At 31.5% G+C, this 19,040-nt stretch overlaps 2 protein-coding genes across 3 annotated transcripts in view; one reads left to right on the top strand and one right to left on the bottom strand.

Annotated features, from left to right (window-relative positions):
• LOC123700087 overlaps nucleotides 1-2,217 on the bottom strand; it is a 33,770-nt gene extending 31,553 nt beyond the window's left edge. Inside the window, exons 1-3 of the mRNA XM_045647212.1 lie at nucleotides 2,107-2,217; nucleotides 787-915; nucleotides 413-558 (exon numbers count right to left, since the gene is read on the bottom strand). Coding sequence (XP_045503168.1) covers nucleotides 413-558; nucleotides 787-915; nucleotides 2,107-2,217 — 386 coding nt within the window. The remainder of the gene's footprint in view (nucleotides 1-412; nucleotides 559-786; nucleotides 916-2,106) is intronic.
• A 13,017-nt stretch (nucleotides 2,218-15,234) lies between these two features.
• LOC123699951 (ATP-binding cassette sub-family C member 4-like) overlaps nucleotides 15,235-19,040 on the top strand; it is a 33,447-nt gene continuing 29,641 nt past the window's right edge. The window contains exon 1 of one of the 2 annotated variants that reach the window (XM_045647018.1): nucleotides 15,235-15,674. In XM_045647018.1, the coding sequence (XP_045502974.1) occupies nucleotides 15,451-15,674 (224 nt within the window). In that variant the 5' untranslated portion in view covers nucleotides 15,235-15,450. The remainder of the gene's footprint in view (nucleotides 15,675-19,040) is intronic. The other variant, XM_045647010.1, reaches the window with a different exon arrangement.

The raw sequence follows: 19,040 nt of genomic DNA, 5'->3' as shown, positions 1-19,040 counted from the left end.
AACTCTACAATGTCACACTGTCGGATGCAAACCAGACGTGTGTAAATAAGTCTTTAAAATTCAAATACTGAAACAATAAATCGTTATCAATTAATTTACTACGTATCGGTTTACGTACCTACCGCGAGCTGAGTAAATACTCAAAGCCTTCCTATATAGCTGCGTATGATTGTTTTTGTTCTGAAGTACGCAACAACGACTAAATTATAAAGATAAGAAGAAAGGAGTATTGTCTTTACTTTCCCTCATTACTTCTCAGTTTTATTACTAATAGGAAATATTCAGAGATTGCTGACGACAGAGATGGAAGTAACGTGGAAGTAACAAATCCAAATGGTTCGAATACCTAAATCTAATGGGTCATAGAAAATTTAGTTCTAATTTTTAGCTATTTATTAAAAAAACACATTACTGATATAGGCTTTCGACGCGACTATGTCCAAGCCGTTGCCATGCCAACACAGCACAGGCGAGATGCTGCTCCTCCGGCCGTTGAGACAACATGACCTTAATGTCACAGTCTCGATCCAAACTCTCGTATGCATTTTTTATCGCCTCCTGATATTTGAATAGTTACAAAGGCAGTTATTATTCTTTAATTTGCTTATATTTTTTCATTGTAATTAAATTTAAATTTGGTAAGTAGAAATGTAGGTAATTAATTACCTAAATGACTAAAAAGTAATAACTATTACGTCTAAACTTAAGACAGATTTTTTCGTGAAAACATTTTTTTTTATTTTTATATTTAATGTATCAATGTACTGTATATTTTAATGCAGATACCTTTAAATCGATGGAAGTGTTTTTTTCAAAAACCTTTTCTATATTCCACAAAATCAAAGAACTTAAGGATAGTTCTTTTTTTGCTTTAAATGTTACATCTCTTTCTGATTTGGTTTGTTTGGTCGACGACTAAAATTAAACAAAAAATAAGTACATTATTTAAATTATATGAATATTAATTGTTTTGCTTCAAAGAAAAATAAAATTTGATTTAATAGAGTTTTGCATAATATACCGGTTTGTCCATAATATCCATTTTTAAGACGCAGAATTCTAATAATTAATCAAATGCCCGAATAAATTTACAAATGCCATTTAAAATTTACATGTTAATAATATTTTTTCCACAACTTTAATTTATTTCTGCAAGTATATTGACATTTTTGTTGTGCTTATTGACGTCTTTCATGTTCATTGTTCAATTATTAATTAGTAGATACAGTTATCTCTCCAAGAAGGATTATTAAATTGCACAAACAAATTAAAATAAAAACATTTTGTGTTTGCCCCAAGTTTGCCCATAACGTTATTGTATATCTTTAATTAATTAAATTCTGTGATTGGAATAAATTGAAAAATTTCTTGATCCATGGGCATTTTCTCAGCGTAACTTATTTCGTTTCCCTGAAATATTAAAAAAAAATCCCAACGATAGAAAACAAATCTTTATTTGAATATTTTCAATATGTCGCCATGGAGGATGCAGGTGCAGAAACGCAAAATAAACCGTAAGCGCATAACTTAACCGATCGAGTTTTCGTTAATCTGAATAGCCCTGCAAAAAATTAGAGTAGTGCAGTGGAGTATTTATATAACGGTTCAATATCAGATCGTGCCGGCGGACGGCGCGACGCTTAACTTTCGATTACCCGATGTTTTTACAAGTGAAGTGTGTACAGTAGGTCCGCAGTGCATTCCACGGACTGGCCTAGAAACTTTTGAGGCAATGTCAAGGGTAACTGACCCGCTTGCAAGCTATCAAGTATTCATCTTGCATTTCATCTCCGCTATTTTTGCACTTACTCTTCCACGTTTAGATCCTAAATAATAATTAATATAATAATGGATGTTATGTAATGATAGAGTTCGCTTCTAAACAACATTTATTTCTAGACATCATCACGATAAATCTGGAAATCTAGCAAAGACGAGAAAGCAAATTAACAATTAATCTCTTTATTTACGGACGAGCGCGACAAGTACTTAATAGCTTGGACGGTAATTTTCTCTATGAAGTATTACATAGATGATTCATCACCGAGCATCAGTATGCAAGTACTTCTTGTAGTGAAAAAAAGCAAAAGAGAAGGGTCGACATACCCCAGGCCGGCGACTGCGCTGGCGCCACCGGCCGGTTCCCAGCGTAACGGTGCGAGCCTTCCAAGTATAGCCAACATTAGCCTCATCGCTAACTATTTTTAGCACCGCCATATCAATAGGAGCTTCAATAGAAACGCAAGAAATAGACTACCATAATTAGATTTGATTTGAAAATCTTCTAAGAATAACACATCATATTTTTTGTGATACATTTACTTTATTTATTAAATTCGCATTAAACCCTACGTCGATATTCATAGAATTCGGATTAGAATGAGAATCTTGACGATCTAAGGACTTAATGAATTAATTAATACTGTGAATCATTAGTCACATAAATTAATAAAGTCGTTAAAATCGTGCCAATGTTATTTCCTCATTGTTAAAAAGTTGAATATAAGAAGTCAATTGATCCATCTGGAGCAATGCAGAGCAGCAAGAGTAAATTTAAATAATTGACTAATTTAAAAACTAATAATATTATTTTTATGCACCTTTAATTATTACAAGGTCATAAAAAAGGAAAAGTGATTTCAAAGGAAACTTAAATAATAGTTTAGATGTTTTTGTTTCATCGTTGTTTTTGGTTAAAAGTTTAAACCGAGCTTTTATGAGCGTCTATGGCAATGAATTTAAAAAATTTCTAGAACATATTTCAAAGTCAACTACTTATAAATAATGCATGATTATTACTTAACAATTACGCAGTTATGGTTGAAAATATATGACTACTGTTATCATTAGTAGATGCTTCTGTTTATAAATCCATAATGCAAGTAAATTAGTTTTTATAATGACGTCTAGAAAACTCTTGATTTCCATTTTATATTTTGTATTTCAAACTTACTAGGTACTTAATATAAATTTTAAAAATAAAAATTCGCACATAATATGCATATGGCTTCGTGGATGTTGGTACATAAATAATTCTGGTACTTATAGGAAAGAAAACGTGGATTTGGGTCTCTGAAGTCTACATAAATTTTTAAGAAATGTACGGACCAAACACTTATATCTCAGTTAACAATTTTAATAATAAAATGTCTGATAAAGAGATACATAAATATATATTTAGTACCTGCTTATAAAAATTCTTAAAAAAAGCAATAAGTATCTACTGCTTCGGTTGATAAAATCCAGACACTTAAAACTTGATAGTCATTAGAATTTAGAGACATAAACCATCCTCGCAGCCATAAATCGTTTTTTAATTTAAATATTCCGTTTCAGCTAAAAAATGAATGATTAAAAATAAAGATGTATGCTTATTCTGTACCCACTGGAACAAAGCCCTCGTGAGGAGCGATACTTGTATGAAATAACATTTCTTCCAAATCTTTCGGAAGACATAGGGTTTTCATCGTCATCTTCCTAAATAATGTGGATATGTTTACAATGATCACAATGCAATATATAATCAAAAAATTTTTTTTGACGTCACAACGTCTTATACTTCGATATAGCCGGCTGCACGCACGAAAAAACATGACTCATGCGGCGTTACCTCGCTCTGAGGCGTTCCATGTAAGGCTTGAAGTGCAAGCGAGAGCGCGGAACGAGCGACAAAGAAGCACAATCGGACGTTGTCACGTTCAACTATCGTCAGTAAACCGACTTTACAGACAACCAATTTTTTGTTTTTTTTTCTAAGATATCCCCCATTTCCAAGATATCCAATTATAGTAGTATTATTTACCTGCAACAAGGCCTTTTAAACAATTTACAAGCAATTTACATATTCGTTTTTCTGAATATTTTGCATTAGGAAATTTTGGATTAAATCGGTAACCTATGCCCAAGGTCACAGAACACCTTTCTAATCGCATGTTGAAAATAAACTTTTGTCAATAACATAAACAAAATTAAATGTTGCATAGGAGATGGCAAGTACTCACTTACAGATCGGATTAACTTGACAATTGAGCACAAAATTAATCAAGCGAGGATCCGTTATAACAGATGAACAAGTATTGAAGTCTCGGTTTTTTCCAGTCTGATCAAACACACCTTAAATAAATACATAAATTTTACACATTTTGATATTGATTATAAGACGACAATGTTACATAACAATTCTATGCATTATATCAAGGATACTTATTTCAAGGAAATCATGATACTGACGCCTATGGAAATAAAGTTGAAGTATTATAATTCTTATACTTACGTACTACAGAGAAGTAATTTTTTTTCATATCGTCGGTGTCTCCCTGGTATTCTCTGATATGTTTTTGACCGCACTTTCACTTGGATGGCATTGAGCTATTATTACTACTCATAGAGAAGACACCACGAACAAAATCTGTGCGCCATGCGCTGCGGTGCGGGTCACGCGATAAGCGGCTAGTCATAAATTAAGCGATGTCACCGACTCACCGCTATAGAGGCGATACTTTGTGAATATTCTGTCTATTTTATTGGGAGCATTTCTTACATGCACGTTCGTTGACTTAAAATTTTCATTATAATATTTATTTTACGTATAAACTGACTTTACTCTGGGGGGCAAACAATATCTGGCATATTATATAGAATGATTTAAATAATGACGTCATAAGGAATATTTTTTTTTGTGACATCTCGCTGTTTAGACTAATAGGTTCAGTCAGGGCTATGTGTCTTTTTTAGAAAATAAGTAAATGCCGTATAATTTTGTACATAATGTTTATTTAGTTCATCACCCTCAAACCTTGAATTAAAAAAATGTTACCAATTATCTCTGAATAAATAAATAATAATTCTATTATAACTACAAGTGAGTAGCTTATACAATGTCAATTAAAATTTAAAACCAATCAATGAAGCAAAAAAAAATTGGTGAGCAAGTAATTGACTTTCATCTTTCATGATTTAACCTTTTTTCAATTAATAACCTCATTCTATGTATTTGTAAATGTGTAAAATTATTATTTTCCGCTATAAAATATACGTCAGCTAATATTACTAACAAAACTTATTTCATACCCAATATCATTTCTTAAATGTTTAGTCTATGACAAATTACGCAAAATGGCAATATTAATTACACACACGAAGGCATATTTGATGAGTTTTACCAAAGTTTCACTTTAAAACAAACAATAAATGAGCCTGACATTCGCACCAATGAGCGAGCAAGCGACTGAGTGCAGTGTGGCCGGTTGACCTCACTTGAGCGGAACATTAGCGATGTAGGCGATGTCTTCTCTATACGTAGTATAATAACGCTCAATGCTTGGATGTTATCTTTCGATTTGGATCGATTGATTTTGATTCATCATAAAAAATATTATGCGGTAAATAAATATATGGAGCATGATCATAATAAGTTTAAGCAGATAAAGAACATACACACATGAATTCGTTTGTAGTTTTTCACCCGCCGCGTTTTTTCGATTTTTCACACTAATAGAAAAATCTACAAATTTTCATTCAAAATAAAATATACAGACTACAATTTATTAGTTACTTAATCTGTTAAAAATAAAACTATTTATTTCTTACTTCTGTAGCCTAAGTCTGTGTAGCATTCAAATGCTTTTAAAAATTTATCAATACTAGGTAGGTACTTTGGTTTCACTTACTCACCAAAACGCCATACTTCAGTAGTTCAGTACTTAGTTAGTTTAATGTGATCTTGGTCTTAATCATTTCTATATAAATTTTCTACATTATAAAGCGTAATGAATGACATTCTCAAATTTGCACACCTTCATTGGTCTGCTCGAACATCATTCTGCACATTTGACTGCTGAAACAATTACTGTTCCCGTTAATATATAAATTATTGAAAACATGGAGACGCGCCAGACGAAATTCAATTAAATGTTTATATTTCTGAAACCTAAAAAGTAAAAACAAAATGTTTTTACCGACGTAATGTAACAATCGAAGCAGTAATTAATAGCGGAATGATATTAAATTAATTACAAACATTAATGAACAACTGAATATTACATTTACTTATCTTCATTTTCAACGCGATCAATATAACAATGTTTAACTTTTAGATATTTTTTTTAAATTATCTAATGTTAAAGTAAATGTGAAACGTGCTAAATTGAGTAGTGCAATTTAACTCGTTTTAAATAATTGAACTAGGTTAGACACTATCTTATTTTATAATAAATACATTAATTATTGCACATACCTATTTTAAATTAAAGGCAATTACTGAATTCAGAATTTGATACTCCTAATTAGATATGTGAAATGTACCTACCTGTACATTACCTAATTGTACTGCTATCTATAATTGTATTCTAACACTTTATATTGAATATTTATTATAATTTCTTATTTTTATCAATAATTATAAAATAAAAATATTATTAAATTAAAGTAATAAAATATGATAACCTGTGTAGGTATTACATTTTTTTTTCAATCCATAAACCACAGATTATGTCAAAATTTTCTACATTACGTTATCTGTAAAAATGTACTGATTTTTTTACACTCATTTTTAAATGCCGTGTGAAGAGTGTCGCACTAATATTAAATATAAATTAATCTTAAGTCATAACAATTAATCAAGTATTTTGTATTAAATTGTATTTTTAAACTATGTTTAACTGTTTAAAACAAAAATATTCAACAACCCAATGAACCTTCTTAGAAATTCAATACTTTTTTTTAAGAATTTATTTCAAAACGTCCTAGAATGTTTTTTTAAAAAGAAAGAAATCTATGGAATCGCCGCTGGCCGCTGGCCGCTGCTCTATTGAGGCCGGCTACAAGTGGCAGACACGCCGCCTGCCGTCACACGGGTCTTCAATAGCCACATTGTGCTTATTGTCACCATTCAGTATGATGACCCCACTGCACACTAGAATAACAATCAAATCAACGAACAACCGGAACATGTAGTAACTGCTTAACAATTTCTCACTTGACTATTTTCCACTGAACGGTGACTTTGACACACCCCCAAGTACATACCTACAATTTGCAATAAATATCACGTATTGCAGGCATTTGGTTAATACGTGATGTGCCAGAATATACTCGTGATTCGTGATTTAATATTACAATTGAAATAAGTGGGAGAAATATAATAACAACTAATAGGTAATTTAGAAAGTCACTGATATCATGCTCTCACGTGAGCAGAGACACAGAACTGTATAAGTAAAACCTTTTATATGTTCTGTGAGCAGAGACTAAGTTTAACACAAGTTATTTTCAGCAAAATTTTATAAGATGGAGAACCACAAAAAAAAATAGAAATAGAGTTACATGTCACGTCTCGTAACATTTGTAATTATTTATATACATAAATCGTGATTAACGTGCATATCGCTTATATGAAACAATAATTAATTACTAATGGATAATCGATATACAATATGTTAACAAGCTTTGTTTAGAATTTTTAATTGATGTTACATAAATGTAAATAATATGTAGTGTAACTGCAATTGAAAATTCTAATCATTATCAAAGCACGAACTCTTATAAATCTGTAAGTAGGTGCACAGGTGTCAGATAGGAAATAAAAAAGTTGTGTGGTTTTATGAAACCACGGTAAAAGTGAAACTTTTTTTCACACTATAGACATTTAACTAAAAAGTACGATAATTATCGTACGTATCGTGCGTCACGCGACATGCGCTACACAGACCAAAAAGTTTGAGAAGATGTAATAAAAGTTTCACTTTAAAACCTATTTTCTTTCCTATGCTATCAGTTTTGACTATTATGTATCGACAATGTGTACTAAAGGTGTACCTACTATTAAAAATTGTAGCAGATATTAGCATCATCAACTGATATTTTTCAAATGGATTGATGTCAATCACATCGTCATCTTACGTAAACCTAATTAGATGCGTATGTGCGTTATTTTTGTTGTATAAATAATGACTTTACAATCATTGTGCTTAAATATCTCACATTTCACAGAACACTATAGGCCATAGAAAGTAAATAAAATCTTACATATCATGACAGAAAGAAGAAATTAAAACGGTATCATCATTTTATGGCGATACATGACGTAGGCACTAGATAAATAGATACGTTCTCTTGTAAAGTTTATATTGCACTTATCAACTGATTACAGAAGCAAACCCGGAATAATTTATGTAAATATTCAAATAGGTATAGAGAGATAAGATTGATAAAAAAATTATCGTTTTAAATAATAATCTTTACAGTTTACCTAATTTAACAAGTAGGAGTAAACATGCTTCTGTACACACCCCCTATTTTATAATGGGGAAATTTTGCATAGATACCTCTGACTCCCGGGAATAGAGCCGTGGTTATTTCAGATTCCTACCGAAACCGATTGAGATAATATTACTACGTATGGAGTAGACACCACGAACAAAATCTGTGCGCCATTTTTTTGCTCTAACTAAGTTTTAAAAATTATTATCTTGTTAGGTACTTACCGATGAAAGTTATTCCTTTGCACTTTTCCGTATTATTTGTGCAATATCGTAACACACACGAAGGCATATTTGATGTGTTTCACTTTAAAACAAATAAAAAATGAGCGTGCAGTTAAGCCATATGGCTTATGGTGAGCGGAACATAAGTGATGTAGGCGGTGTCGTCTCCATATGTATATCTCAATGCCGAAACCCCACTTTGTTCTGTCGCACTGCTTGGGGCGGAACTGCGAGAACGGTTAGTAGATAGTAGATACTCTACCGCGTTTCCCGCCCAGCAGATGCCCGTTTCCAGACCCATTCTCACCTGCACTAAGTCGAACTGCTTAAAGGTGACGGCATACTGAATCTTATTATTTTATGCTCTTATATCGTCCTATATGTACCTATATACGTCACCTGGTGCTTCAAATAATCCATCTACCTATATTTTGGCAAGGGGCTGTAGCAGCTGTAGTCTATAAGTTTATGTGTAGGTATGTTTAGTAGGTAGGTACGTCATTCCTGATTAATATACAAGTAAAACTGCGTTAAAAACAACCGACTTCAAACTTGCACTTGCAACATTTACAAATACAGACAAAAATGCTCATAAAATAAAAACTACTATCCGAATAAAATTTTTATGGGACCAATTCGACACCATCCCGCATCGAACAAAAAAAGAATCACGTAAATCGGTTCAGAAACCTCGGAGTAATCGGTGTACATACATTTAAAAAAAAAACATACCGGCCGAATTGATAACCTCCTTCTTTTTTTGAAGTCGGTTAAAAACAATCAATATACACTAAATAATGTACCAATTATATATTATTTAATTGTTCGATGGAATGTGTGGTATGTTATGAGAATTTACACACATTTATATGTCGAATAAATATTTAGTATGTAATATATTATAATCATTACGATATACACAAAGCCATTAAAGATTTACTACTGTTTATAGGAATCTTTACCAAGAATATGTCATACGTAGGTACTACCGTACTTGTGTTTAGGAATTGTATCAAATTTCGAAGAAAAGTATATAATATCTGTAGATATTCCTACTGAACCTTACCAAAAGTCGAGGCACCAAAAACGAGTCATTTCAAAGTGAGACATTACCATAAGTACTAAAAAATTCAGGTACCTACATTAACCGCGAAAGAAAATGTTAAAAAAGTCTTATTATTAATTTTGAAAAGTATTTATCAATCAAAATATAAAGCGGATTTAGTGACCGTGTTATTCTTGGTGTTATTATGTGCTACTATGTTATTTATATTGTCTAAGTTTAAGGTTTTACTGCCACTACAATGAATGATCCGCGCGGCCGTGACTGTAAAGCACGATCAGCGTTTCTTTTCACACGCAAAACAAACATGCAATGCAGCAAAAATTCTTATGATTTAAAACTAATTTAATAAAATATCAACGAATGCAATGCTTTCTACGAATTTTTTAATTTAAGGAAAAAATGTCTTTTCGAATGTTGTGAATTTCAAAATAAGTATCGCTGATTGAGATTGCATTTGGATTATTTGATTGTTTATTGATTCCAAGGAATTAAAACAATAAATTGTGCAATTTAGCACCAACACCATTATTTTTTATCTTTTTTAATTAATGTTTTATAATGCAAATGTACCTAAATGTACCCAATGTCAAAAAAGGAATCCAATAAAACCTCGCGAGCCAAAATACATCGAACTCTCTGTACATGTATGTAAAGTTTGGCGAAATTTAATCAGTCCTTAGAAATATTACGAATGCATTTTATTTTATATTGTCAATAATCTGAATATTCCCACAGACCAGATGTTAGGTATTAAATATCATGTAAATAATAAAAATTTGTTTAAAATTATGTATCGAACTAAATAAGGCTCCCTTATTCATTAATAATTACGTGAGGGGCTTTTTCAATTTTTTGAATTGATTAAATGGACCAAAAGAGTAGGTAAGTATAGGTAGTTTGTTTTGTCAATCGGAAAAAAAAATTGCGTGATATTTTGCCGAGACCCCTCCTCTCCTCAACGTAAGGATAGATGAGATATGACTCGATCCCCTCCCCCCCCCCCCCCCTAAAACACCTCATGTAATTTATGGACGCCCCCTAAGTTAGGTAAACATTCAAATATTGATAACGACGTTTTCGACATAGATTTTTCGAGTTTGAAGATATTATTAGGCATAGAATTTTAATACAGTGGCCACATTTGCGTTGTAAACAATAAACCTGTTTAAACATAGGTATTTTAATTTAGACTAATTTCTTTATAAATTATCATGACGTGATCTATCCAAATACGCAAAATATCTCCAAGACGTAGGCCCATTAGATATTATTTTGTAAACAAATCATGTGCGAATCCTATCCTATCCTACTAATATTATAAATGCGAAAGTTTGTGAGGATGGATTTATGAGTATGTTTGTCACTCTTTCACGCAAATACTACTGAACCGATTATAATGAAATTTGTCACACATATAGAGGGTAACTTGGATTAACTCATGGTTTTATCCCGGAAATCCCACGGGAAGGGAACTACGCGGGATTTTCTTTGAAAACGCGGGCGAAGCCGCTGGCGGAAAGCTAGTCTAATCTATTTGTAATAACACTAAAAGACTATAAGACGACCGTATTATTAACCGCTAAGTATCACCTAAAATAAGTTAAAAATAGAGGTGTGCTGAGTACACGTGTAAGAAGTGAAACTTCTTTGGCAAGGTTCAAGATACCAAAGTCGCTTTACTCCATGACGTAAAGTTATTGCCATGACACGACCAGGAAAATTTACTATCAACGCGCCAAAAATGTAATGGTCGCTATTATTCTGGAAATTAAAATTGAATAAGTATTATATATATAATTTTATAGTCAAACCCCGAAGCTCGGGCACTGTAGATTTGACTGGTCAAACCTCAGGTCTGACATAATGACTTTGCCAAAGCCCGAATAATTGTGATACTTCGGCCTTTTACTAAACAATTTTCGTCAGTCAGTCTTGACCACAATTACGCTTAATTCAACAAACAAACCAAATATTCATTCGTACAATACATTTGTATATATATAGGTATATTAATACACTGTATGAATTAATTCCGCTGTGTTCTGGTATTTCTCAATAGAAAACAAAAACCACGCGTAATCAGTCAGCGAGATGAAGACAACAAAGACTTTATTCAGAAAGCTGCATAATATTTTTACGCATAAATACTGATGTTTTTAATGTAACGTGTTAGCATCTATTATATTTTTTATTTAAACGGAAGTACGGAAGTCTTGTATCAAACATGTTTTATTTATATCAATCTGAAATTATAACAATTTAAGAACAAGATAATTTGTAACAATAACACTGAATTGATGTTAGAATGAGGATAAATAACAATGCAGTTTAAAACGCTTAAATATTCATAATGTGTGGGGGTTACAAATAAATGATGCAATCATCATCATCGAAGTATATAATCATCACAACGTATATAATGTGATTCTCTGAAACAACAAACGTTTAATTATTGACCTAATCGAAGTTACATAATCTATACGGCAAATTTTTGTAGACCATACTTATCGAAGTCCGTCTTACATTGAATCAATATAAATGCAATCAAGTTGACGAGTCACAGTTACGTGCTATCTTCATCTCGTTACTGCATCATCTGTTAATAAGAGTGATAAGAATATTTTTTGTTATCAAATCAAAAAATGTAAGAAATTTTCCGTCTATGTTGTTTGTTCTATGTATTGGTGTTTAATTTTGCGACCTTATTTTTAGAGTATGTTTATTCTTTGGCTTAGAGCGAAGATAACTGATTGCCAGATTATAAATATTAAAAATGTAATTTCTCTGTATAATTCTATAAGCAGTTCCGTAGCACATTGAAATCAAAATACACAACATTTCAAATATTTATGTATGAAGTATCTAATATTAAACGTCGATTTCATTAATAATATACTTACGATAAGGAAACGCCAAGTAAATTCCAAGCTATAAAAAATTCACATTGTATAATTAAGTTTTTCAATCAGATTAATTCTTGTAAGTAAAAACATAGCACATGCACATGTTGAGATACCTAGTTAAAATGTAACTGAGTGAATTGGACACATATTATTAATTGTCTTTAATTATAGTTCTTCAAACATTAATTTTCTCTTTGAACTGTTGAGCAAATGAACATAGTGTGACATAAAATTGAGTCTTTTTTCAAAACAAGAGACATTTGAGTTAGGTATATGTTTTGCACTTCTAACCAAAGAAGTTCTAAACTTGAAGTATTTTTATCCATGAAAATTCAAAAGTTCTAAAAGTTTATATTATTATTTTCCTAAGGAATAGCAACCCACGGAATATTCATCGTGTTTCCTTTTCATCCGGCATTTTGTCGGCAATCTGAAAGTTTACGATAGCAAAAAATATTTATTAATAAATGGTAGAACCTTGGTAGAAAGCATTGTGCCACCGCCTTCTTGATACGTTTGGAGGATAGAAACGAGGGGTCCTTTGTTTGGTTACTGGAGGGAATAACAAAAAGAAAGCCTTGATCTGACAGAATACAGAAGGTGATTATTAGATGATTACCTCCGTGTTCGTAAACGATAATGAAAGAGTGCAAAATGTATCTGCCCAAGACCATAAAACACAAGAAGACACGGGAATTCACTGTCTCAATAATTGAGACCCTCAATGTGCCTCCGTTTCTCTCAAAGAGTGTCGGTTAATATGGTAATTCAATACATCTGCGTATGTTTTATGATAAGTTTTTTATCTTAATCACCTAATTATACATAAACCACAATACCACATCTAGAAGAATTTTTTTAATAAAAAATTAATTAGAATATTGACAACTTGTTCGGTCAGAATTCTCTTTGATACCTACCTATTTCGAGAACTGTCGTTTATAAACACATATTAATGAGACAAGATGATTTAATTTAATAATATAATTTCTACATAATCCAAACCCGAGTTATGAGGGTTCAAAAAAAGATCGAAGCGCTTCGAGAAAAGGTAGGTAGTGCCCGTGCGCTTCGCTTTCGCTTGGCTCGTCTTGGCGGGGGCACTACCGTGCCCCCAGATTATATTTAGAAAATGGCAACTATATGTTTAATTTTAAGGGTATTTGATTGGAGAAATGATATGATATGAGAAATATCTGGTTTATGCATTGCAGTTAATATTATGATTAAAATTATTTCAATAATTATTAGTGTAGACGTAATAATCAAATAACAAAAATATATTTTAAAATTAAAATTTATATTATTGCTCTGGCGCTGAATTATTAGAAACCGTAGAATTTTACGAAAAAAAATTGTAAATACTTCTTTGATTTGTGTTTTTTTTAATGTTGAGTAATGTTGAGTACACTTACTTCCCCTTAGTATGATTTATAGAAATTTCTAAATTAATAGTAATTTATCTTCTTCCTCATATATATATAAATGTAACTGAAACGGACTTCTAAATAAAATGAACATCGAAGATCTCTCCTGACACAGTTACATTGTAAGTACCTAACTGATTAAATTAGTTCAGGATTATATGCTTACAAAATAAATACATACTTGCAAATGTATTGTTTTATATGATTATACACAATTGTAATTATTTTTATTGAAGTTATAACATTATGAACTTGCTATTTTATAGTTTGTTTACTGTTAGACTTACATTAAAAATTATGTTTTAATTTTTATGTTTGATCTCACTAAGTTCATTCTGCGCAAATAAAACCATCTTCTAGAAACGTTTGGTGACATAATATTTTCAACCATTTATTAGCTTTTATTAGGCAACTAGCTTCTGCCCGCGACTCCGTCCACGCGGATGTCGGTCTTCGCGTGGATGGTTGATTTCTCCATTTTGAGTAACTCTGACAATAACATCTTTTAAATATCTATTGGATCCAAATAGGCCTATAATAATACGCAATGTGTGTTCGCGGTTCTACAGACCAACGTCTATGGATAAAACTGAAAAATTAAGATTAATTTTTTTCTACGTATTTTTCCAGGATAAAAAGTAGATATCCTATTTTACGTCCAGGATAATAAGGTATAATTATTATACCAAGTTTCATCGAAATCGAACCGTTAGTTTTCACGTGATGTCTTCACATACAGACAAATAATTTTTTAATCACATATTTGGGCTTGGTATCGATCCAGTTATCCCCCTGCTAGTTATTTTTTCAATATTTTCAATGTAGAGAATTGACCCTTCTACAGATTTATTATATGTATAGATTATATTCTGACGAAAGCTATATTGTCGTTTATCAAATATTAATGGTATTTATCGAAAACTAAAAATGACCACTAGGTACTTTCTCTTTGTTTTATGTCTACATAATTTTTCAAACGAATAGAGTATTACCACAATGATATCACAAAATGTATATTTGTGGTTGATTTACATAATATTAGGCAGTTAATAAAAATAATTTTAATATTTTCTTAATCCAGATGAAATTTCCCTTTATGAATTAAATTAATAATTCCAGATCCTGCAGTAGTCACTTGCGAAACATACATTTTGCTCTCTTAAGAAATGTAGGAGATCCATCTTCGCAACGAATTCGTGGGGAGTGACCTCTAGATTGGCGATGAGGAAAAAGTTAGCACGGAAAGCTCTGCAGTATCTAAAGTAAATAGCGCTAATGAGGCTGCGAAGAACAAGAGCCACCGGGGAACGAGACGCTGGCGCCGCTCAAGTGCTGTCGCTTCATATAAACGAGATCACTCGGCGCGCGCACTCAGTGGAAGGAGGTTAGCGTTCGGTCGTGTCGTCAACAGTCAGACGCTCTGCGTTCGCGCACCCCGGCCTAGCGCCAGCACCGCGGTTTTGGACTGTCTAGATAAAAATGATATTCCTTTTTTAAATTTTTCGTTTTGACGTTCGTGTAAATCGCGCCCTACAAACTTTATTGTTGCGAGTTCTAAATAATCATTCAAAATGGTGAGTGGAAATAAAAGCCCGAGCGATCCCATGAAAATTCCACCGAAAAATCGTGAAAAGAAAACCAACAATTACAAAAGAGCAAATTTTTTTTCGAAAACATGGTTCATGTGGATGATGCCGACGTTCTGGCGAGGCTACAAGAGGGACCTATATGACGCCGATCTCACGAAACCTAAAGAAAACCATCATTCGGATAAGCTCGGCGATCGTTTGGAAAAGTAAGTGCGCAAAAATATTTATGTTCTCTACACTAAAAGCTGTTGAAATTTTAAACTGTGTTTTCGTGATCACTGCTAACTGAGACGTTTAGCATACCCATGTGAACAGTGTCATATGTAACCGATTCAATTTACAAATGACGACCTTATAGTACAAGGTAATGAAAAATAACGAAGTTAAATCAGTCATAGTCAAACTTATTTAATAATAGTAAAATATATTTAACTTGGAAAAAAATTGTAGCACAGTGTGATCTATATAAATGTAACTAGGTACGTAACTATTTTATTGTAGAGATATATCTCGAGGGTAGATTAATAATTACGAATTACAACATTTTCAAATGTAGTCATAATAAACTTACTATTTTTTTTTCTAATTAATAGATTATTACATCATTTAGATCAAATTTGAACATTACTTCTTAACTACTACATCGTAAATTAACATGCTAATATTTAAATTGTATTTTGTTACACCAAATAAAAGGTAATAACACTAAAAAACACACATTAACGATAAGCGTAGTTAGCGTTATTTAAAACAAAACAAATATCGACTTCTGCAAACAGAACCATTATTATTTTAAATAATCTGTCGTGAGCGCAACGTGTCTTTTCAATTTTCAGTCCAATTGTATAAAATCACGATATAGGTATTATTATTCCATTAACAATGTATAGGGCTCTTTGTGTACGAAAGTGGTTACGAATTACGATGTGCTACCCTCTCTGAATAAATTCAATGAAAGAAGTAAAAGTTTACTGTCTGCGGTATTTTAAATACTTTTCCGTCGGCCGCAGAAATATTAGGAGATTTTAAAGAATGTGTTATTATGATCGTGGAATGTAAAATTCTGTATTAAAATGTTACATTAATTATGAAAATGAAAATAAAATCAATAATTATTGTGTAAATGTTCATAAAAATAATATCCAACAGACAATTTTTGCGGTTGTATGTTTTAATTATTATTTTTTTAATTCGATTCACTGATATACTTGAATGTTACAGGAATTTACTTGTAGAAATTTTCATTATGTAACGTAAAGTAAGTAATAAGGTTATTTTATTCGTTTAGGTGGTAGTTAGTGAAACATTAGAAGATTTTCTTAAATATTAGCTTATATTAATTATTTGTATATAAGCCAAGAACTTACCAAAATACTCCTATCATATTATTACACTTGCAAACTGTTAGATACTAATGTTATCATTTTATCATAATTTATTCTTTTGATATAATAAAACTCTCTAGTTTCATTACCTTCGTCAGCTTCACGAGCCACGACAAAACAAATCAAAATAATGTAACAATTATTAATGTCTGTAAAAAACTAGAATCCATATTATTAAAAATTGTTATGAATAGGAAAATAAATATACAGGGTGTCCCACTATTGGTATACTAAGCGCGAAGGGACTTATAGTTTTGCATACACTGATCACGTAAAAAATAATTAAACAACAAAATTACGCCAAAAAGTTTTTGCTTAATTTTTCGTCTCTAGCTTCGCGCAGCCGGCATATATCGTTCGATAATGTGAGCATTTTGTCTATGAAAACATAATCTCTTAGATAGCTCACGTGCGGGTAGCAAAGTTTAGCGGGTTGCTTGTTATGGGTGTACACATAGAGTTTTAAGAATTCATCTATTTGTCAAAAAAATTCGTCTGGAATTTTATAAGTATTTTTACGTACTCAGCGTATGCAAAACTATAACCTCCTTGGGGCTTAGTACACCCTGTATAGGTATATCTTTTCACCAAGAGCCGTTTTCTATTTACACACAATATTATACTTTACACGGAGTGTTCTTGATATTTAAACTCGTTACAAAATATTTTTTTAATTAACTATTTAAACTGTAGGTAATAAATTGGGTATACATGAGAAATATAATCCTAAGGTATAAATCTGATGTCATTTTTAAATAAAGTCTAAAGGTAGATACTTACCTATTCAGAAATAATAAATTAAATAGCAAATGAATGCTTTTTCTATTGCATTTGTCTAAATAAAATAGGCATCAGGTTGTGTACCTACACAATTACACATTCTATCCTTCACAGACAAAAGTATTATCAAATTAGGAGTCAGAAAAGAATTAAAGCCAATGTCAAAAACATTCACTGTTATTGTTCTGTATATAAAAGAGTAGTTAAAACCTTAATATATGTACCTTAAGCGTATTGGTAAACCAAGATAAAGAACAAGTTCTGTTTATCGAGTAAATTAAAAAATCAATAAAAAAAAATATTACTACAGAATTAGACGTAGTTAAGTATTTTATACACAATTTAATTTAATTACACGAATTTTCGTGTAGAATATTTATATATTTTATTCTAAGAAATATCCAAACATAAAAATGGATTTTATTTTTTTATTTTTTTTATTTTTATAATAAAAAATGTAATCTATTTGCGGCTCTTTGCGGCTATTACGGCTAAACTACACGCGTATTTCGCGCGATGACAGTACATTCAATCGGGTCAGCTAGTGTGACATAATATACCCTATCTATCTAAATCAAGAAGCTTATATCTAATACACTGGAGATTTCGGTATGAACATTGACGTGTAACAAGAAAATATTGCCCAGTTCATGTTTTTTATCACTTTCACGCCTAACTTGGTATTGCCACTGTTAATACGAAGTTTTCCCAAGGCTACTATGTATGCTGTAATATTCTGTGCAAAAGGTTAGTTTTTGTACATGAGTTTGTTGATAAATTGCCAACAACGTCATTCAGAAGCATTGTTGGATGAGACAATTATTATTTATGCTAAATAAACTAAGTATCTGAACCAATTATTAAAAAGCGATACTCCCTGATTATGGGTAGTCACCATAATAAAATTGTAGCAACTCTCACTTTGTCAATATGGCATGTGTGTCAAAAAAATTGCGTCGCTTCGAATATTTAAGTTAATATTGTTACTTATTTAATGAATATTTTCCGAATATAAAGAATGCATTGTATTGTGCAAAATTGCAGAAGTGTTTGGACACCAAATTCTGGCATAGAATTTCACAGGCAAGTGTATATTTACGTTATTTACAATATTCCTCAATACTCCTGCATTTACCTGTTTAGAATCATTTCAATGGCAAAAATTGTCTAATTTAGCATCATTTTAGTAAGCAGTCATGTTAAATTTGTTATTTCCCTAATACTTTATCATTTTTCAACAAGTTTTCAATAAACAGATTTAACAAGTAAGGTAACCATGATGACGAGTTTTTATGGATAGCGAAGAGAATATATTGTAATAACAATATTATGATGAAAATTTAGAACACCATTTTAAAGATTGTTACTAGTAATGAAACAACACATGACATCGGTATTGCACTCACA

Source organism: Colias croceus, chromosome 2 (assembly GCF_905220415.1).
Source record: "Colias croceus chromosome 2, ilColCroc2.1".
Taxonomy (NCBI): Eukaryota; Metazoa; Arthropoda; class Insecta; order Lepidoptera; family Pieridae; genus Colias; species Colias croceus.
The sequence above is the reverse complement of the archived record's forward strand: the minus strand, read 5'-3'. Positions and strand labels throughout refer to the sequence as shown.